General features: G+C 45.6%; 1 protein-coding gene across 1 annotated transcript; it reads left to right on the top strand.

Moving 5' to 3' along the window:
- Window positions 1-1068: 1068 nt before the first annotated feature.
- Window positions 1069-22364, top strand: LOC128345725 (E3 ubiquitin-protein ligase TRIM39-like). Its single transcript, XM_053298114.1, has 6 exons — window positions 1069-2453; window positions 15638-15733; window positions 16849-17079; window positions 17703-17725; window positions 19545-19651; window positions 20871-22364. The coding sequence occupies exons 1-6, from the start codon at window positions 2064-2066 to the stop codon at window positions 21419-21421; spliced, it is 1398 nt and encodes a 465-aa protein (XP_053154089.1). The 5' UTR covers window positions 1069-2063; the 3' UTR covers window positions 21422-22364.
- The last annotated feature ends 365 nt before the right edge of the window (window positions 22365-22729 follow it).

The following is a 22729-nucleotide window of genomic DNA, read 5'->3' on the forward strand; positions in this document are numbered from 1 at the left end:
TCACACAGACCTGCGCTTTTTAACAGCTGCCGCAGCCTGACAAACAAAAATTCAGAAGGAACAGCTCGGAAGCGGATCACTTCCATTTCCATGGAAGGGAACGGCTGCTATTTCTGTTGGATTTCTGCGTGCCACTGCAGCTGCTGAGAGAACACAGGGCCTTTGCCAGGAAAAGAACAGATGGCGATCCTAAGAACAAATGCACAGTATCGCTGGCGGAAAAGTGGCCACGTCAAGTCTTTAATCACTTGCTGCCACCAGAGGGCTCCGGCTATGGAGCAACAAGGGAGCCGCGTTCTCTCCCTGCTCTCTGGCTGTAGCAAGAAAGAGTTAAGCATTTCCTCCTTTCAGACCACCTGCATCCGGCATGCGAGTGCGACAGAGGGAACAGCCCTTTATACTGAGCTTTTGTTTGGCTGTGGGGGGCGATGTAGCACCCCTTGTGTCCAGCTGAGGTGAGGACGATCTCCATCGCGATCGCTTTTCAATAGCCCGGAGATCTGCAGCCTTTAACCCTTGAAAGGAAAGGTCGTGACATCGACTCCTGGCGACCGCAGAGCCACGTGGTTTTCCTAGTAGAATACAGGAGGGGTTTACCATGGCTATCTCCCGCACAGTATTCAGCACCTTCCTATATGGCTGCTGCCCAATATAGGAGCATCAGATAAATCGCAGTGAGACTGGTCAATAGACCACGAAGCCATTTCTCCCCAAGCAGAAGGAAGGGAGGAAGCCAGGAGAAAGTGAGGAGAGGTGGACTGAGAATCAGTCTGGAAAAGAGGAATTTCCAGGCTCCCAACAACCCAGCCCAGCCTTGCTCCTGGCATCATTCTACATAGGGGATTTGAACTCAGGTCCTCCCAGTCCTAGTCCAGCACTCTAACCTCTACACTATGCTGGCTGCCTCCAAGGCATGTGCATGTGCTCACAAGTTTTTGGATGTCTGCTCAGTTAATTTTAGATGCAGCTTAGGTTGAATCAGGAAGTCCCCACTCTGAATGCAAGTGCACACACACTACCTTGATACTGCCACCCAGAACAAAACTCATTCCACAAGCAGATGAAAAAAATTAGAGAGAACACTGGGTAGATTGTGCATCTTGTCACAGGTCACATGAAATAGATGTAAACGGTATTCACACAACCACTTTTTACACAGTTATTGCATTAGCAATTCATGTTCTGGGGAAAGCATTATATTTTCCCAGTACAAAATACTAGGCCTGTGTACACAATTAACAACATACAAAGTGCTAGTAATTACCTTTAAAGCCCTTAACGGCTTAAGAACCCGGTTACCTGGGGTCTTCTGCATGATCCCCACCTCACATTAAGGTCATTGAGCGAGGTACATCTTCAAATGCCGCCAGACTGCATGGCGGTGACTCGGGACCAGGCCTACTCTGTAGACGGACCTGGGCTGCACAGATATTCATGGCTTAACATCTGTATCAGCCTTTAAAAGAGCCCCTACGACACATTTTTAAGCCTGGCTTTTAATAACCTTTGAATATTTTACATTGTTTTAAGTCGGCCACCCCGTGCCCATCCCGCCAAAGCAGCCCGTTTTCTTTCAGATTATTCCTCCCAGAATTTTTGTTGTTCTAGTAAATTTGGCGCCATCATTCTAAGCTGCACCTCTGTACAGAACTTTGCTAGGGCAATAGTTCAACCCTATAAGTAACTTGCTGAGATTAGATCCACCCATCCTAGCTACCAATCTCTTTATGTCACATGATGCTACCTGCCCTCGCCCCAGTGTTCCCACTAATTTTTTTCATGTGTGTGCAGAATGAATTTTGTTCTGGGTGGCAGTATCAAGGCAGTGTGTGCAGATGTGCATTTAGAGTGGGGCACATTCTGATTCTGGAGGATCTAAAATTAGCAGAGCAGACAGTAAATAAAACTTGTGTGTGCACGCCCATGCACACACCTTAGAGGGAATACTGCCTGGCACTGTTCCCAGTGACTGATTAGAACTAATCGATGCCCTTTCAGTATTAAAAGGATTCCAGAGAGCAGGAAAGCGAAACCGAAGTGAAGTTTTGCTTCCTGACAAAGTCATGGCTGCTGCTTCGCCTTCAAAACCAGCTCCCAGACCCAAACCCCGCACAGCAGCTGTTTGTGCCCTTTGCGAAGGACCCTTCAAAAACCCTGTGGTCCTCAAGGGGCAGAAATTCTGCCGCTTCTGTTTTTCTCGCCTGAAGAGGGAGGCCCTTGCCAACCGTGCTTCCTTTAAGGATGACAGCAAGGCAAAAAGGGAGGCAGACAGAAAGGAAGAAAAGGAAGCAACTGAAGAAGAGGGACAGCAGGGACTATGTGGGGAACATGGAGAGAGGCTGACTTGGTTTTGCACCAGGGAAAGAGCCCCCATCTGTGAAGTCTGCAAGGAATCGGAGAGCTACGCATCTCACTTAGCAGTGCCCATTGAAGCTGCTGCCCAGGAGTACAAGGTGGGGAAACTTGGCTTATTTGTGTATTATTTCTTGTTTACACAGTCAGACAGGTGCTATTGATTGGTTTGTTTCATCCAGACATCGTGTCCTTCCCAAGGACCTGGGATGGCTGAATTTTATTGTCAGTGTTGTTGCTGTTGTTATAGATATCGTTGCAGACTATAGGCTGTTCCCAGTAAAGTTGCTTTTTGTAACTGGCCGATGGTGATTTCTGTGGCCCCTATCAGGGGCGTAGCAAGGTTGGAGTGGGCCCAGAGACAAGATTTTAAAATGCCCCCCCCCCAGTCCAGGGCCTCCGCACACCCCAGGCCCCCAAGGATTTAAGTCTGATATTCCAAAATAAGTATGCTGCCTGCAAATACATTTCACTGAATACACACACACACGTCACAATATATAGTGATATACATTGAGTACTATACATTTGTATTACTTTTAATGCCTAGAACACACTAGAAAGATGAATTATTAAAATGGGCCCCTCGCTGCAGATTAGCCAAGGAGACTTTCAACCATGCAGGGTGAGCTTATGTTTGTTTTCTCAGAATTCTGAACAAATTCAGTCAAGTTTGATTCCAGGAGGTTTTTCACAAGAGGCTTTTAAAGCCCTTTAACACACATCTCCTCCTCTGGAATGGAGGTGCTGCATTCACATGTTGGCCAGATTTACCCTGAAGTCCCTGCAAGTTATTGGGGAGCAGTTCACACACAAGAAAAATAAAATAAAAGCACCACACATGCTTCACAGTTCTCACTCAGACCTTCTGGGTTGCAAAACAACTTGAACATAAGTGCATTTATAAATGAATGAATGAATGAATAAAATTAATAAAATACTGTTCCAGAAGTTTTTGCAATTTTCTGCCATGAAACAAGCCACTTGTAGGACTTTTTAGATAGTTTTTTTAAAGTCAGCAAATTTTCCAAGCTGTTTCAAAATAAATATTCAGAGACTTCTCAGTCCCTCCCCCCCCCCATCCAAGCCCTATGGCAAGCAGATCCCTATATATGGGGGGGGGGGCGGGAAAGGACACCACAAAAAGGAGTTCACACTCTACCTGGCAAATGCTGGTCTGGGTTAAGCAGGGCAGCAGGGGGTCTTCTGCTGCAGAGAACACTCTGGCTGCCTCCTCCTTCCTGGCTTGCTTGGGCCTTACTCGAGTTTAGGCTTCACTGCGGCCTACACGGAGGCCTCCTGGAAGCCCCGCCCACCCGCCGATCAGCTGAGAGGCGGGAGAAAAGGAGCTCTTGGCAGCTTGCCTGCTGCTTCGATTGCGGGCCAGCAGAACAAGCAGGAGAGACGGGGAAGAGGGCAAGTGGCTGAGAGGCTATGGGGCTGGGCAGGGGGCAATGGGGAGTCACATGAGGTGCCCCTGGGGTGCCCCTCCAGGCAGTGGGGCCCCCAGACAACTGTCTCCCCTTGCCCTATCATTGTTACGCGCCCGGCCCCTATGGTGTTGAGGTGCTCTTCAAGGTCTTTTGGAACTGCACCCAGGGCGCCAATTACCACTGGGATTATTTTGGTCTTTTTCTGACACAGCCTTTCAATTTCAGTTTGTAGATCTTTGTATTTGGTGATTTTTTCTATTTCTATTTCTATTCTGCTATCCCCTGGTATTGCTATGTCGATTATTTTGACTTGTTTTTCTTTCTTCTCGACTACAGTTATCTCTGGTGTATTGTGTGGCAGATGTTTGTCTGTTTCTAGTCGGAAGTCCCATAATATTCTTGCATCTTCATTTTCGACAACTTTTTCAATTTTATGGTCCCACCAATCTTTGGCTACAGGTAGTTTGTATTTTTTGCAGATGTTCCAGTGTATCATCCCTGCTACCTCGTCATGCCTTTGTTTGTAGTCAGTCTGTGCAATCTTTTTACAACAGCTGATTAGGTGGTCCACTGTTTCATCTGCCTCTTTACAAAGGTGGCACTTGCTGTTTGTTGTTGACTTTTCGACTTTTGCTCTTATTGCATTTGTTCTTTGTGCCTGTTCTTGTGCAGCCAGTATTAAACCCTCTGTTTCTTTCTTCAAGTTGCCATTCTTAAGCCATTGCCAGGTCTTGGTGATGTCTGATTTTCCACTTATATTGTGCAAATATTGACCATGCAGTGGCTTCTTTTTCCATTTTGCTGCTCAGTTCTTGACTTGTTCTTTCTTGTAGGCCTGCTTTGTTTGATTGGTGTTGAATAGTTTCTCATTATTGACCATTTTAAGTGCATCTTCTTCACTGTCCTTGATATATTCTTCAAGGCCTCTTTTCTCCTCCTCTACTGTTTGATGGACTTGCAGCATTCCTCTTCCACCTGAGCTGCGAGGGAGGTATAGCCTATCTACATCACTGTGGGGGTGCAGAGCATGATTGATAAATTGGCCCCTTGGTTTACGGAAGATCTACGGGGGCTGAAGCGGCAAGGTAGGCGACTAGAGCACAAGTGGAGAAAAACTCGACTCGAATCTGACAGATTATGACATGGAGCACATTTAAAGAACTATGCTCAGGCGATGCGTATGGCAAAGAAGCGGTTCTTTTCTGCCCGTTTTGCCTCTGCGAGTTCACGTCCGGCGGAGTTGTTCAGGGTTGTGAGGGACTAGTATCTGTCCCCTCTCCCTTGAACCAGAATTTGGAAGCATCAGTTACCCGCTGTGGTGTGTTTAATGAATTTTTCGCAGACAAAATCTTTCGGATTTGGGCCGACTTATATGGAGACTCCACAATTAATTTGATGTCTGAACTGGAGGTGTCCGACAACTCCTCTTATACGATTCGACTGGATCAATTTCAGTTTGTGACTCCTGATGATGTGGACAAGCTGCTTGGAGTGGTGAGGCCTACCACTTGTCCTCGTGACCCTTGTCCAACATGGCTTGTTCTATCTAGCAGGGAGGTTGTTGTCGGCAGCCTGTTAGAAATCATAAATGCTTCTCTGAGGGAGGGCAGGATGCCTCCTTGTCTTAAGGAGGCAATTATTAGACCTCTTCTAAAGAAGCCTGTGTTAGATCCCTCAGAGTTGAGCAATTATAGGCCTGTTTCCAATCTCCCATGGCTGGGCAAGGTAATTGAGAGGGTGGTGGCCTCTCAGCTCCAGGCGATCTTGGAGAAAACTGATTATCTGGACCCACTTCAAACTGGCTTTCGAGCAGGCTATGGGGTGGAGACTGCCTTGGTCGGCCTGATGGATGATCTCCAATTGGCAATGGACAGAGGAAGTGTGACTCTGTTAGTCCTCTTGGATCTCTCGGCGGCTTTCGATACTATCGACCACAGTATCCTTCTGGAACATATGAGGGGGTTGGGGGTGGGAGGCACTGTTTTACAGTGGTTCCGCTCCTACCTCTTGGATAGATTCCAGATGGTGTCAATTGGAGATTGTTGCTCTTCAAAATCTGAGCTTAAGTATGGTGTCCCTCAAGGCTCCATACTTTTTCCAATGCTTCTTAACATCTCCATGAAACCGCTGGGAGAGATCATCAGGGGATTTGGAGCTGGGTGTTACCAGTATGCTGATGACACCCAGATCTACTTCTCCATGTCAACTTCTTCAAGAGTTGGCATATCCTCCCTAAATGCCTTCCTGGAAGCAATAATGGGCTGGATGAGGGAGAATAAACTGAAGCTGAATCCAGATAAGACAGAGGTACTTTTTGTGCAGGGTCGGAACTCTAGAGACGATTTTAATCTGCCTGTTCTAGATGGGGTCTCACTTCCCCAAAAGGAACAGGTTCACAGTCTGGGAGTACTTCTGGATTAACGTCTCTCCTTGGTTTCTCAGGTTGAGGCGGTGGCTGGGGTGCTTTTTATGAGCTCCGGCTGATACGCCAGCTGCGCCCGTTTCTCGAGATCAATGACCTCAAAACAGTGGTACATTTGTTGGTAACCTCCAGACTTGACTTCTGCAATGCTCTCTACGTGGGGCTGCCTTTGTACCTAGTCTGGAAACTTCAGTTGGTTCAGAATGCAGCAGCCAGGTTGGTCTCTGGGTCATCTCAGAGAGACCACATTACTCCTTTGCTGATGGAGTTACACTGGCTGCCAATAGTTTTCCGGGCAAAATACAAAGTGCTAGTTATAACCTATAAAGCCCTAAACGGCTTAGGCCCTGGGTATTTAAGAGAGTGTCTTCTCCGCTATGAGCCCCACCGCCCATTGAGGTCACTTGAGGAGGTCCATCTCCAGTTGCCGCCAACTCATTTGGTGGCTACATAGAGACGGGCCTTCTTGGTTGCTGCCCCGAGATTGTGGAATGCGCTCCCTGCTGAGATACGATCTCTGGCATTTTTCAAAAAACACCTGAAAACACATCTCTTCAACCAGGCTTTCTCGGCCTTTTAAAACTTGTTTTTAAATTCTTCTGATTATTTAATTGTTATTTTATGATGTTTTTAATTGTTAATTATTTTTATGCTTTATTAATTATTAATTGATTGTAATGGTGTTTTAATGTAAACCGCCCTGAGCCTTTTGGAAGGGCGGTATAAAAGTTTTAATAATAAATAATAATAAATAAATAAATAATAAATTATTTTCCTGGTCTTACAATCTATTGTCTCTAGCTCTGCCTGGATCCAGTCTATTATTCCTGCAGTGTATCTGATAACAGGTATAGCTCAGGTGTTTATGGCTTGTATGGTGTTCCTGCCATTGAGTTTGGACTTTAGGATTTTTCTAACTCTCCTGATGTATTCACTTCCTATTTTTCTTTTAACTTCAGTGTGTGCGATGTTATCAGCCTGGAGAATGCTCAAGTATTTGTAATGTTCTTTCTCTTCCAGGTTCTTGATGTTGCTTCCATTGGGCAGTTCTATTCCTTCTGTTTTTCTTATTTTTCCTCTGTTCATTATTAATGCAGCACACTTGTCTAGTCCAAACTCCATTGCTATATCGCTACTGAATATACGGACAGTGTTTAGCAGTGATTCGATTTCTGACTGAGACTTTCAATACAACTTCAGATCGTCCATGTACAGCAGATGGTTTATTTGACTTGATGTTTTAGATGTTTGGTATCCGAGGCCTGTTTTGTTTAGTATTTGTGAAAGTGGAGTCATGGCGATTACAAACAACAGAGGGGATAGTGAGTCCCCTTGGAAAATACCTCTTCTAATGCTAACCTGTCCAAGTGTCTCACCATTGATTGTTAACTGTGTACTCCACATGCTCATTGCTTTTTAAATAAATATCTGAATGTTTTTGCTGACACCAGTTGTTTCTAAACATTTTAGTATCCCTGTGTGAGGCAATGAGTCGAAGGCTTTCTTGTAGTCAATCCATGCAACACTTAGATTTGTTTTTCTTCTCTTGCAATTTTCTAAAATCATTTTGTCAATCAGCAGCTGGTCTTTTGTGCCTCTGGTGTTTGGACAATTTCCTTTCTGTTCAACTGGAAGCTGTTTGTTAGTTAATAAGTGTTGCATCACTTCATCTGCTATTATTCCAGTTAATACCGTATTTTCCGGACCATAAGACGCACCCAGTTTTTAGAGCAGGAAAACAAGAAAAAAATATTCTGAACCAAATAGTACCGGTATACTAAAATAATCCCCCCGGATTAGGGGCCGAATCGGCCCAAGCTACTGCAGCCGCCGCGGCCGCAGCTGACCGCCCGCCTGCCCTCCCAGCTGCCCGAGTCCTCACCATCTTCTTCGGCCCGCGCCAGTCGGGCCGATCAGGGACCCGCAATTGGAGAAGGAGAGAGGAGCTCGCAAACAGAGCTTCTCTCTCTGCAAAGCCTCAGCCCGAGCTGGCGCTTTGGGCGCAAAGGACGCCTGGGAGTTCCGAAGAGCATCGGAACTCCCAGGCGTCCTTTGCGCCCAAAGCGCCAGTTCGGGCCGAGGCTTTGCAGAGAGAGGAGCTCTGTTTGCGAGCTCCTCTCTCCTTCTCCAATTGCGGGTCCCTGATCGGCCCGACTGACGCGGGCCAAAGAAGGTGGTGAGGACTCGGGCAGCTGGGAGGGCGGGTGGGCGGTCGGCGGCGGCCGCGGCGGCAGTAGCTTGAGCCGATTCGGCCCCTAATCCGGGCGGGCAGGTGGGCGGCGGGGGCGGCTGGTGTCCTGCCGCCCCAATTAATCAAATAATTACGGCGGCAAGCAAGAGAGCGGCGGGAGGGGTAAGTAAACCCTCCCACCGCTCTTAAAGGTACCCCCCCCAGTGCCGGACCGCAGTTTGCGGTTCCGTGCACACCCCTACTGGACAGCATTCGGACTATAAGACGCACCCTCATTGCCCCCCCCCCCACTTTTTGGGGGGGAAAGTGCGTCTTATGATCCAAAAAATACGGTAATTTGAACATGGTTGGCAGGCAGGTTATTGGTCTATAATTACTTGGAACTGCACCTTTTGCTGGGTCTTTCATGATGAGATGAGTTTTCCCAGTTGTTAGCCGTTGTTCAATATCACCTCCTTGCAAAATGTGATCGAACTGTTTTGATAGTTGTTAATGAAGGCTTGTTAGGTGTTTAAGCCAAAAGCCATGCAGTTCATCATCGCCTGGTGCAGTCCAATTTTTAATTTTCTTTGCTCTTTCACTTATCAATTCTGGTGTTATTATTAGATCTTGCATTTGTTGGTTACATTTTTTGACCTCTTTCACCCAGCCTGCTCTTTTATTATAATCTATTGGATTGTCCCATAATTTCCCCCAGAATTGCACTGTTTCTTCTTTATTTGGTGTTTCTATGTTTCTTGCAGTTTCTCCTTCTATGCTTTGGTAGAAACATCTCTGATTCGACTGGAATTGGAGATTCTGCCTGTGTTGTGTAATTCTGGCTTCGTATCTGCTAATCTTCTTTGACACTGCTGTTATTTGCTGCTTGATCATTTCCAGGACTTCTCTAATTTTCCTTGAATCGAGGTGGTATTTTTGGATCAGATACTATTTGGTGTTTTCCTTCTTCAGCTTCTTGTCTTTCATATCTTTCAGTTTACTAGCATCTGATCTAAGCCTGGCGATTTTATTTTCTAATATAATCTTCCATTTAGGTGATGTACTACTTTCTTTTTTTACAGGTCCACTGATCTTATATCCGAGATCTTGTGTTGTTATTGTTGCTGCACTGTACATTAGTTGGTTTGTTTCTTGCAAATTATTGGTTGTATTTCTGCAAGTGCAGCATTGACATCTTTTAATGCCTGAGCAAGTTGTTTTTTGGCAACTGTTTTTAGAGCTGGAAGTTGAACCCTGGTGGTTGTCTGTGTGGTTTATGTGTTCAGTTATTTTTTGCTTTAGTTCTTGTTGCTTTTCTGTTAAACGGCATTCGGGTTTTTGAGGTGAAGGCAAAGGGGAGGTTGCCTGGTTTTGATTTTGAAACAGTTCAGCAACAGTGGCATCCTCTATTTCCAACACCTCCTCCACCTGTGCCTGAGCAACTCCTTCAGTTGGTGGTAATTCTTCTTCCATATCTTGAGACAGTGTTGCTCTTTGCAGTTCTTCCAGCTCAACTCCTGTGAATACTTTATTTCTTATTATGAATCTTCTCTGGTCTGCTAGCCTTTGTTCTGTGATTTCTGTATCTGGATGCTTCTCTTTCCAAATTTGGTACATTCTTTTTAAATAACCTCTTCTAGTTGGACTAGACTTGTAATAGCAGATCATTATTTCCTTGTTGGCATTTTTCATAAATTTTTTTCGGTTAAGTGACGTTTCTTCCAGTAACCTTGCAGTCTCCAGCCCTGGTTGCTCAACTGAAGATCCTGAGTCCTGTTGCCCACTTGCCACCAGATGTCCAGGGACTCCAGCACCTGGCGCGGTCCTTGTTGACCCGGGCGACAACCGATCCGGTATAGATTTATTAAAGTTATGTCTCACCATATTGTTGGTGGGAGAGGCACTCTTCGTCTGGCTCCTCTGGTGAGACCTTCCAGTATGGTTGGACCTCTGGCATAGCTCTCACCTTCCTCAGAGCACTCAAGCCCCACAACCACACCACGGTAGTGGTCCTTGGGAAGGACTTGATGTCTGGATAAAACAAATCAGTCAATAACACCTGTCTGACTGTGTAAACAACAACAATAATGTGTATTATTATTGTTGTTGTTGTTGTTTAGACAGTCAGACAGGTGTTATTGACTGCTTTGTTTTATCCAGACATCGAGTCCTTCCCAAGGATCTGGGATGGCTGAATATCATTATTATTATTATTATTATTATTAATTTCTTGGAGATTTCTGTCCTGCTTTTCTGTCCTAAAAAATAAATAAATCCCAGATGGCTAACACATTATTAAAAGCAACCCTAGAAATCAAATACAATCTCAAACTGAAGCAAGGCATCTCATACATTAGCTAAAACAGCAGCAGAGAGAGCTGCAATAGACAATTAGCAATCAAATCAGCCACCAAAGTCATGGGAGGATTAAACAATTTGGTGCTGAAGAGACCGTGTGAATGGCATGTAAGTGTCTCATGGCGCCATGAGGCATCTCATGGTGGGTCATCTGGGGCAGGACCTCTGAAGCAGATCTTTTAAAAGTGAGCAGGTTCATATGAGAGAAAGTAGACTGTCAGGTTCAAATGAAAACTTATTTTCAAAAAGTTGCCTGACCCCAGGTGAAGCTTACATACTTTTAAGGAATTTACCAACCAAGTTTAGTACTGCCAACTGCCAATGCCTATATTTATTTATCCTCCACCATAAGAAACTGCCTTATACCATCTAGCTCAGGATTACTTACTGATTGGCAACAGTTCTCCAGGGTTTTAGGCTTTTCCATCCATGTTCTGGTCACTGTATCTTAAGGAGGACTTTGTAGAACTGGAAAAAGGTTCTACAAAGAGGGCAACCAAGATGATCAGGAGCCTGGAGCACCTTCCTTATGAGGCAAGGCTACAGCACCTGGCGCTTTTTAGTATGGAAAAGAGGAGAACACGGGGAGACATGATCAAGCTGTATAAAATTATGCATGAAATAGAGAGAGTGGACAGAGGGAAATTTTTATCTCTTACAGACAACACTTGAACCCGGGGTCATCCCTTGAAACTGAAGGTTGGGAAATTTAGGACTGACAAGAGGAAGTACATTTTCACACAGCACATAATTAATCTATGGAATTCTGTGCCACGGGATGTGATGGTCACCAGCTTGGATGGCTTAAAAAGGGGTTTGGACAGATTCATGGAGGACACCTATTATGCCATGAGTGCATTTCTGTGTCTGTATAGATTGATAGTAGGATAAAGTTTAGAAGGAACTTAACAGGCTTGTCAGGGGAGGTTCTGGATCCTGGAAGGATACGCTCCCTCACTATCGATCTATCGATCGATCGATCAATCGATTTATCTTTCTGTCTATCTATCTATCTATCAAAATAAATAATATATACACACATTTACATGCATACATACCAGCATGGTATAGTGGTTAGAGTGCTGGACTAGGACTGGGGAGACCCGAGTTCAAATCCCAGCCATGATACTAGCTGGGTGACTCTGGGCCAGTCACTTCTCTCTCAGCCTAACCTACTTCACACGGTTGTTGTGAGGAGAAACTCAAGTATGTAGTACACTGTTCTGGACTCCTTGGAGAAAGAGCGGGATATAAAATGTAAAAATAAATAATAATAATACTAGTCTGGTGGCTATAGACTACCTCCAGCCTCCGAGGCAAGACGCCTCTAAATACCAGTTGCAGGGGAGCAACAGCAGGAGAGAGGGCATGCACATACCTCTTGCCTGGGGGCTCCCCAGAGGTATCTGGTGGGCCACTGAAACAGGATGCTGGACTGGATGGGCCTTGGGCCTGATCCAGCAGGGCTGTTCTTGTGTTTTTATGCCAAGGATTGAACCTGAGACCTTCTGCATGAATGCTACCACTGAGCTACAGACCAATTTCTTTAAAAATAAAATCCTACTTACCAAACAAATGTGCAGACCATTCAGAATGTTACCATTCAGAATGTGCAGAAATGTTATATCTGTGGGTCCACCAGTGAACCACACCAGTGCTCTGTGTTGCACTCTTCTATTCCTCCTTTTGAGGGTTCATCCTCTGGATCACTTAGGGTGTTTTAGTTGCCCTTGATCATTCATCAGCCAGTATGCTGAGCTCATATTCAAGGCAATCTATGGGAGTCGTTTCTCTGTTCTTTTGTGTGTCATGATCTCAGCCCTCTAGTGCAGTGACTAAAGTGTTTTCAGATCAGAGACCTGGGATCGAATCCCTCCTTGGCCAGGAAGTTGACAGGATGGCCTTGGACCAATAATAGTCTCTTAGCCAAACCTGCCTCACAGGGTTGTTCTGAGTATAAAATGGGAATGGGGCATGTATGCCATCTTGAATTTGCTGGATCAAGGATGAAATTAGAATTTCACAAATCAATGGGTTCTTGTTCTGGATTCTGAGGGTCGCAGGGGTGGCGACATGATCTCTGGATAAATGGAATTCTGGAAAAACTGCAGGTTGCAAGCGTGAGATCTTATGTACTGGGTGTTCGGAAGCCCAGGGCTGTCCTTAGGGCAAGGCAAGCAAGGCAATCAACCCAGGCCCTGCTCTGTTAACCCCATTAAAATTAACTGGAAGAGGTGCCACACTGGCTGATTTGCCCCCAAGCCCTGCACCCCACCAGGGTTCTCTAAGGACAGCCCTGTGGAAACCTCCCCCCTCGCTTCTGTGGTTAGGTAGCTGGTGCCCAGCGGGAGGGCCATCTCAGTAATGCCACCCCCCCCTGCCCCGCATAATGTGGAATGCCATTCCTGGGAGGCTCACCAGTTGAGAGATTTGATGATATCTTTCACATACCAAGTATTTATTTATTTATGATTTGATTTGATTTGATTTATATACCACTCTTCCAAAAATGGCTCAGGGCGGTTTACATCAAGTACAGACCTTATTATTTGGCTTTTAATTTTATTCTGGCATATCATCCCAAACTGGTTTTAGTTTATGGCTTTCTTGATTCTGCGTGATTGATCCCTGTGCTGCGCTTCTGTTCTGCTGTTTTAACATTGAATTTGATTGTATCTTATGGTTCTTCTCATCTTGTGAGCCACCTTGGGAGGGGTTTTTTTAATACCAAAGAGTAGCATATCAATACTTTGAATAAATAAATAAGTCTTATCCTTAAGGTCCGGTCAAACCATTGCTTCTTATCCCAGTATGACTCACTCTTGGCCCCAAGCCCCGTGGATCCTTTGTCTGACACTTTGCTCATGCTAGGTTTCCTCTTGTTTTGCAATCCCCTTCCTTATCTACCTAAATCCCTGAGAGAATGAAATACCAAGTGAGAACCATGATCACGAAGCAAATATATTGTGTGCAAACTACCTAGCCACATATACAAATCTCTATAAGATCAAAATATAAACACCGCGCCTTAAGTTCAGTAAACTGGACAAACAGGAAGCAGGTGCCCTCTGGAACTGCAGTTTATATAAAGGCTGAAGGCCACTCTAGGTTGTGAAATTCAGTTCTGGAGAATCACAACTGCTCAATTCAATCTCACATTTTATTTTTTTGTAAGCTGCTTTGGGGCAGAACTTTCCAAGAGATGACAACTGTTCCTCTTTTGTTTCCATCTTATGTTAGGATTGTTTGTTTCTGAGGCTGTGGATGGCATTGTGTTGTGCATAGCTAGGATTATGCAGCAAGTGAAGCGGTTTGCTGATAAACCCAGCCTGGGCATAAGGGCAGTGCAGAAGCACTCTGTGCTTCTGAAAGGCTGCTGTGCTTATCTTACATGCACTTTACACCGAATTGTCACAGACTGTATCTTGTGTGTCTCATGGCCATTTGACCCTACTGTTTCCATTCCCTTGCCCTCTTTCCGTCTATATCTTACACATACCTGCCTGCTGAGAAAAACATGATCTGATGAAGTGGGCTGTAGTTACAAAAGCTTATGCTTCAATACAGTTGTTAGTTTTTAAGGTGTAACAACACTCTTCATTATTCTGGGGCAGACAGATGGGGTAAATATGGAAATAGACAAATAGCCTTATGGAGAAACTCAGCTGATCAGCTTCATGGATAGACAACAGATCACTTGTTCTGTTTCAATTCACCTCTCTTAAGACACCTCATGATGAAGATAAAATGAAGTGAATTGAAATGGGCCAAGTGCAGTTTAACTATTGAGCTGAGCCTAACAGAGTGTCTCCAGAGATATGAAATGAGCTGCTCGGTGTGGTGTTTTTGGTGAATCCATTCCTTGATCCAGGCCAGCTTTTGAATGCATCGGGGGAAGTAACTTGCCTAGGGAGCAAGAGGTTGCTGGTTCGAATCCCTGCTGGTATGTTTCCCAGACTATGGGAAACCCCTATATCGGGCAGCAGTGATATAGGAAGGTGCTGAAAGGCAACATCTCATACTGCGTAGGAGGAGGCAATGGTAAACCCCTCCTGTATTCTACCAAAAGAAAACCACAGGGCTCTGTGGGCGCCTGGAGTTGACACCGACCTGATGGCACAACTTCACTTAGTTACTTGTAGTCCACTCCTGGAGTAGAGACAGGGTTAACAAACAGCCAGCAGCAAAAGCACTAAAAAATATTCTGCACTTGCCTCTCTGTACGTACTGGACCAGGTCTCACGATCAGTGAGACCCGGTTTTTCTGAGTGTGCGGGGAGGAAGCCCTGGGCGGCCGGATTGGCTGCCCACACAATTGCCGGCTCCATGATGGAGCCGGCGGGGGCTGGGGAGCTCGGGGGCCCCGCAGCCCCCGGAAGCTCCAGTATGCCCTGCACAAGTGCACAGGGCATACTGGGGAGACCTCCGGAGCTGGGAGGCGGCTTTTCGCCTCCCCTCCAGGGGTCTATTCGCGAGTAGCCATGGCGTGGAGCTGCGCCGCGGCTACTCACGATCAGATAGCCCAGGTTTGCAGAGTGCTCGCTCCGCAAACCCGGGCTAAGGGTAGAGGTACTTGAGTGGGTTACCCGCTCTAGAACCACTGGGCTCGCAGCCGAGCCCGGTGGTTCTCACGATCAGCAAAAATCGGGCTAGCGGAGGCTAGCCCGATTTTTGCTGATTGTAAGAATAGCCCCACTATCTATTTCATTAAACTGTTAATATTCCTGATTCCACTCCTCTGCCTGGTCCTTGCAAACCACAACTCTTCCCCTTGGATTCTACACTCAGGTTCTCCAGAATGATATCAGAATTGAACTGAACACAAGGTTCATCATTCTTGAGGGGGTGGGGGAGGATAGAAGTCAATACAATTAAATAAAATGCATTTTAATTTCCTGCCAGGGAAAACTGCAGCGTGCTGTGAGTCTGCTGGAACAGCATCTAGAAGAGTCTCTGAAACTGCAGTATCAAGAAGGAAAGAAAACAGCACAATGGAAGGCAGGTGCCACTTGTAAAAGTCTCTCAGGACTTGCTCCTGCTGTAAGATTCAGGCAAACACTGATTTCCTGAGGGGTTTGACCCTACGAAACACACCCACCCACACAGACACCACTTAGAATTACCTGGAAACCTCCCAAGCCTCTCAAAGTGTCTGGGAGAGAGTTACGTGTTAACTCCATAGTTTAGGCAGAAGGCATGCCAGGCCAGAGGCATTCCTAAGCCTAAGATTCAAGTGGCAGTCCAGGGCCTGATGTTGCCAACTGCTGATTGACCAAAAACATTCTGCCTCCTCATCTCCACTCAAGCCAGATGGAGGAGGTGGAACAGTGTGATGTTTTGAAACTTGTCAACAGGCCAGTTCAACCAGTACAGGCCAGCAGCAGATGCAAAAAGGAAGGGGCATGCCAAAAGCAATACTTAGTCAAGCAGGGGCACTAGTCAAGTGTGGGCTATTCTGATGAACATGCCCCACATGCAATCAAGGGACATGCCAGAAGGGCATGGGGCCGTCCATAGGAGATGTCCTGATGGGCGTGCTCTTGGCATGTCCCTTCCTGTTTATGTGTGCTGCTGTGCTGTATAGTTTGAGATGGCCCCATACAAACATCCTCAAGTTAAGAAATTAACATTTTGAGCCATGTCCTGTAGCCAAAGCACATCTCTGCACGACCCCTCTCCAAGGAACCTTGGGAACTGTAGTTTTGTGTGGCAGGTCAACTGTTCTCAACCAAGTGTGAACTTTAAGTTTACCACCCTGTGTCTAATTAGGGCGAAAAGGTCACATTCTGAGAGAGAGAGAGAGAGAGAGAGAGAGAGAGAGAGAGAGAGAGAGAGAGATTCTCGGATTGCTTCATATATTGTACAACGGCTAATCAGTATGCCAAAAGTGGCTGGCAACCATGGCCAGTTGTGGCTCCCCAGAAAGTGTATTTTGGCAGGTACAGTGCAAGGGTATGGAAGGTTGCATGACCTGCTGAAATCCTCTCTTCTACACAACTATTAAAGGGACAGGATTCCCACATCTTCCTTTGCATCTGGCTAAGTTAAGAACACTACAGTTCAGCTGGTGATACTGTTGAATGCCTTGTTCCTTCTGTACTTCTCCAATGTAGAATAAAGTCCACAGCCAGAAAGAGCGAATCGGTACTGGGTTTATGAAGCTGTTCAGTTTTCTGGAGGAGGAAGAGGAGCGTCTCCTACAGAGGCTGAAGAAGGAGGAGCGAGCGATCCTGAAGAGGCTGCACCGAAATTTAGCACAGCTCTCGGAGCAGAGTTCCTCCCTGAAGCAGCTGGTTGAAGAGATCAAGGGGAAAAGCCAGAAACCGCCTGCTGAGCTTCTGAAGGTATGACAGGCCTAAAAGCAACAACATTTTCCGGGGACTAAGTCCCACTGGAATCAGAGGGACTTATTTGTATATGAATCCGTAGGGGAGCTACAAAGAATCTATTATTGTAAACAATTGTTAAGTTGAAATGCCACCCATCATTCCCTAAGACGGAGGCTGGACTTAAGCAGCCACTTGCAATTTGGGATGGTGGGGGCACTTTCAGACGTCCAATTCCATGCACAGCCTGGTCTTGCAAATGATGCAGCCTCTGTTCAGTAGACTGCAAGACTACTGAAGGTTGGAAATTTTCAAAACTCAAGAATGCCAAACCCAAATTAGCCTGCATTCTGACCCAAACATTCATGTTGAACTATTAACCAAACTGGCATGTACATCTATTCCCCACCGCCCCAATTATGAATGAATACCCATCACAAGATGGATCTGTGAATCTATCCTTAGCAAGACTCAGGTGGGTGGGTGGGTGGCTGTGTTAAACTGTGTAAAAGCGGTCAAGAGGGCAACTTTACCTAGAATCTGCAATCGATTACATGTAACAGGAGAAGAATTTTAAGGCTCCTAACAAATAAACAATAATGATTTGTTTTGTTTCTCTTTCCCTTTTTTTGGCTTTCAAGGATGTGGAAAATGCACTGAGCAGGTATTCTTTTCTTACGTGTTTTGCAGAAGAGAGAGCATCAAATATATAATCTTTTAAAATGACACACCTGTCAGGCGACAAATGACAAAAATCTGGTTTCTTGGTGCAGATTACTGCTTTTAACTTATTTGGCAGAGGAATTGATGTACAACCAATTACAATTAGAGTTTCAGATATTTGTGTTTTGGAGGGATTTGCAGATTTCACCGTACCCAACTCCTTTTCCTCTCCCCTTCCTTGAGTTATTGATGAGTTTTTGTCATGTTGCACGTAGGTGGAAAGTGACTGGAAGAGACACTGTGGGGTAGGAGTTTATTTCATTTGGTTCCCCCAACCACTACCACCACCACCCCACTCTCTTCTAGATTGGGAGAGGGAATCTGGCTGTGGTTTTTTTGACCCTTGGGCTGCTATCTGTTGTTTTGCTCAGTTTTAATTGCTGTAAAATCTTGCACCTTATAAGGGGGAGCAATGCTGGGGGTGCAGCTGCCGGCGTGGCTTGCCAGTGGGCAGACCTCCAAAGGGGACAGCCTTTGGTGACGGCCTTTGGGGGTGGGACTGAGGGCTGGGGCCAAATGTGTGTGGTGTTTGGGGTTTTTTTGTACTCCTAAAAGGAAGCCTCCTGCTGACTACTATATTATTGTTGCCTAGTAATTGGCTGTGCCTGGTGCAGGTATGTGTCTTGGGTTGTCCACAGATGGGGAGGTGGGGGGTGACTCTAGGGCAGCTATTCCAGTGGTGGTGGGGTCATTAGGCTATTACAGCGGAAGAAATTTATTTGCTGTTTCCCCTTCCAGCAGGCCTACCACCTCTTTGACCTTGGAGAGCAATGCCACCCACCCACAGAATCTCACCTTATTACTCTGTAACGCCAGATCAGTCCAAAAGAAGTCTGAGATCATCCATGACTTGATTATGGATGAAGGAGTTGACCTGAATGCATTACAGAGACCTGGCCAGGACAGACTGGTGGCCCAGTTTGGTCCCAGCTTCTCCCAGTGGGTTACTCCATGCAGAGGCGCACTAACCCCCGGACCTTGGGGACCGGTCCGTTCCTCCAAGGTCCACTGTGGAGGTCACCTTCAGCTGCCATTTTTTCAGGAGGAGCCATTTTGTGACTTATTCCTTTTTAAAAAAAGAAAACATTTCCCCCGCAATGCTTCACAGTTTGGGGGAATTTCACTGATTGGCTGGGGGAGGGGGCATTCCTGAGCACATGGGAGCACAATACAGTAAACAGTTTCTATTATTTTCACCTTTTTCTGCAGTTTTCCATTGGTGTATGTGTGGGTGTTTCACCTTTTTGGTCCATTCTGGAACCTAAGCCCCCTTTCCCCATAAGCATAATGCCCCGTTACTCGCAGTTTCAGCGAGGAATGGAACGCCTGCAAGCAACGAGGTTTGCCTGTATCAGGCGGTATATAAATAAATAAATAGATAGATAGATAGACTTTCCCTCCCCAGTACTCCCTGCGTTCTACCTTCCATCCTCTATAACATGAAATTCTTCAAAACAGTGCAACTTATCCAAAGAGTTCTAGGTACACAGATTGTATAAAACTGGTTTTTTTCCCCCCTCTCTGCATTTTATAGTTCATGAAGTGGTGGCATTTGTTTTATGCCCAAAAAAAAATTAGAAAAGGAAACTTTTGATTGTTTTTAATTTTGATTGTAAACTGTCTTGAGCTGTTAAGATTGGACAGTATACAAATGAAATCAACCAACAAATCAATTTGACTTTGGACATCTCTTTAAATCCCTTCCCCTCCATGACTGTAAAATTATAAATAAGCAACATTCCATGCTGTGGTTCTTTCAGGAGTGAAAATGTGACCCTGCTGGAAATCGAAGCAGTTCCTACTGAACTGAAGAACTTCTATAACATTCCTTGCATTGACATGATTGAAATCTTAACAAAATTCAAGGGTAAGCACACTGACTCAGCATAAATCTCTGCTCACTTATATAGGGCTTAAAGTGGTGGAATACCTACTGGATCCCAATGGCCACTGCCAGAAGTCCATCATAGTGGGTAAATGTTGGAGCCCATAGACTTAAAGAGACCACCAGAGTGACTGTGCTATTGTCACTTCCTTCTGCAAGCCTAGGAAGATCAGAGCCAAAGGAAGTCTCTCTTGTGCTGCACCAAGCAAACTGGGACCTTCTTGTTGTCCGGCTTTTGGGAGCAGGAATTCTCCAAAGTGCCCTTTCTGCTCTCTCGCAGTGAATTATAGGTGCAGGCGTTGCCTCAGAGTTGAGGAAAGAAGGAAGTTTATTCACTCCCCTCCTTCACCTATCAGTGGGAGCCAAAAGCCTGAGCTCCTCTCCAGGAGACTGTCAGGCCCACAAACCCCATCCCGACTCCCAACTGATTTGCTCCTCCTCGGCAGTCTCTGCCTTAAATAAATCCCTGCAGCTCGGACACTCCTCCCCACTTTCGGCCGGCTCTGTCTTCCCTGGCCAGGCACCGGCCGGCTCTGTCTTCCCTGGCCAGGCACATGTCCTGAACACCCAATCCCTGGCCTCCAAAGGGGGCTTATTCCCCAACTCCACCCCCCACCTTATCATTCCTCCAGCTGCTTGCAGCTATGGAGCTGCTATCCTGGCTATTCCCTCTCCACCAATCTGCTGCCTCTTGGGCGACACCTGCCCATCCCCCAGCAGCTGTTGCATGGCTCTCGGAATCCTCTCTGGCTTCTGAGAGGTAATTGCCGGGGCTGTCCTGGCATCGGCACTCTACTGGCTGGCTGGGCACACCTCCCTGTCTCAGGGAGGACGGGAGGAAACCCCGACCCTTGTAAAATGAGAGGTCCTACATCCTTTCCTGCTCCTATGGTAGCCGGCATTGTAGTTCAGCAGTAGTACATGCAGTTTGTGTACAGAAGGTTCAATCCTAGCCATTTTCAGTTGAAGCAGACAGCCCTGGTTAGTGGTTGACTCAGAATGGGAACTCTGAAGTCTGCTGAAGGCTAGATGGCAATTGCTCCCACATGATATACTTGCAATTGGAAGTGTTCAGATGGCACTTAAGTACTTAGGCAAAAAACAACAATTTCCCAAGGAAAATATCCCCTCCAGCTCTAGAGTTCTGTGAGAGATCTGTCCTTGTCCTCAGAACTGATTGTCACTTTTTTTTCCTCACTAGTGGATATGTCTCTGGATCCAGCTACAGCTCATCCCAGCCTTCTCCTCTCCAAGGATAAGAAGTGTGTGAAATATGGAGGAACAATACAGAAGCCACCTGACAACAATGCAGAGAGATTTGATACTTATCGAATGGTCCTGGGCTCTAAACAGTTCACCTCAGGGAGAAACTACTGGGAGGTGGAGGTGGGGGACAGCACAGAGTGGGACCTGGGAGTCTGTAGGGAATCTGTGCGCAGGAAGGGCCAGGCAGTCATGCTGTCCCCCCTGAGTGGCTTCTGGAGACTGTGGCTTCGGCACGGAGACCAGTACAAGGCCCTGATTTCCTGCCCTACGCCACTTCCCGTGAACGTGAAGCCAACCCGGGTGGGGATTTTCCTGGACTATTCTGAAGGTGAGGTTTCATTTTACAACGTGACAGAGAGAACCCACATTTACACATACATTGGGGCCTTCTATGGCCCCTTGCTGCCTTTCTTTAGCCCAGGCCGTACGGGGGACCCTTTGTCTGTCTGCCCTGGCCCAAAGGAGGATACTACTGGAAGCAAGTAGCAAAGGTCTACCCAAGACACAAAACTCTGGACCTTGCCCAGGCACCAGAACATGGCTTTTCATGCAGCATGAATTTGGGTCCAAACACTAGAGGGAGGCACTATGCTCCTCAACTAAGCTTCCTGCCTTCACTTCACTTAAAATTTGCCAGATATCCTACACCATTGCTTTATTGCATACGTTTTTATGCTTGTATTTTAAATCTTTTTAGTCAGATTTGTTTTATATTTTAGCTTAATATTTTAATTATGTCATTTTTTATAGTCTTGTTTTTAATTTTTGTGTAAAGCACCTTGGGATTGTTTTAATGAAAGGCGGCATACCAATTTAACAATAAATAAATAAATAGTCATCCCTAGGTTGTGGAACATGCTCTCCCTGTGGGTATAAGAGGCTTATCTTCTTTGGAGGCTTTCAAGAGAGCCACAAAGACCCTTCTTTTCAGCCTGGCTTTTAATAATATTTAATTGGTTTAAAGTGCTTTTTAAAAATGAGTTTTATGTTAATATTTTAACTACTTTTATTTTATGTTTTATGTTAAATTTTAAATGGTTTGAATTTTTAGTGTAAACCACCCGGAGCCATTCAGGGTGGTATATAAATGAAATAAATAAAATCCTGCACTCCATTTCAGAAAGATACTTTAGGATGCATATCAGGCCTCTTTATGGCAACACCTGCTTACCATAGAGCAGATACGTCTTTTCCAGCCAACTTGCAATCACAGTAAAAAAAAAAAATCTTAGCAAATGTCTAGAAGTAAGAAATTCAATTTTTCATACCTAGCAATTTCGAGATGTAATCAGTTTCTTCTTGGGATGAGACAATATCTCAGTGTGATAAACAGTTCTTCAGTGCTATCATTTCTCTCAGTCTCCTGATCTTCCATATGCCCTGTCATTGTTAAAGTGTTCTGTGTGCAATTAAAAACCCACAAGCATCACCTTTGTAATGTTGCTTCATTCTAACATACTAAATAAAGGACAACCAAGTGAACATTAGTAATTGTGGGCAATAGTGGTGGAGCTGTATCGGGAAATACTCCACTAGCTCTACCAATCCCAATTCAAGGAAGAGAGGCAGTTCTGTCCCTCTCCCTCCCCTTCCCCCCACCCCGACCCCCCCCCTCTCTCTCTCTCTCACACACACACACACACACACACACACAAAGCAAGAGGTTCAGTTCAATATTTTCAGGGCATATTAACTTTGGAGAAGGAAACAGTAAAGGCTTCTGGAACGTTTGTAAAATATCTGTTTATTCACACATTTACAGATTGTAGCAAATGGGCGCTCACAAACACACAC

The sequence above is a fragment of the Hemicordylus capensis genome, chromosome 2 (assembly GCF_027244095.1).
Source record: "Hemicordylus capensis ecotype Gifberg chromosome 2, rHemCap1.1.pri, whole genome shotgun sequence".
Lineage (NCBI taxonomy): Eukaryota > Metazoa > Chordata > Lepidosauria > Squamata > Cordylidae > Hemicordylus > Hemicordylus capensis.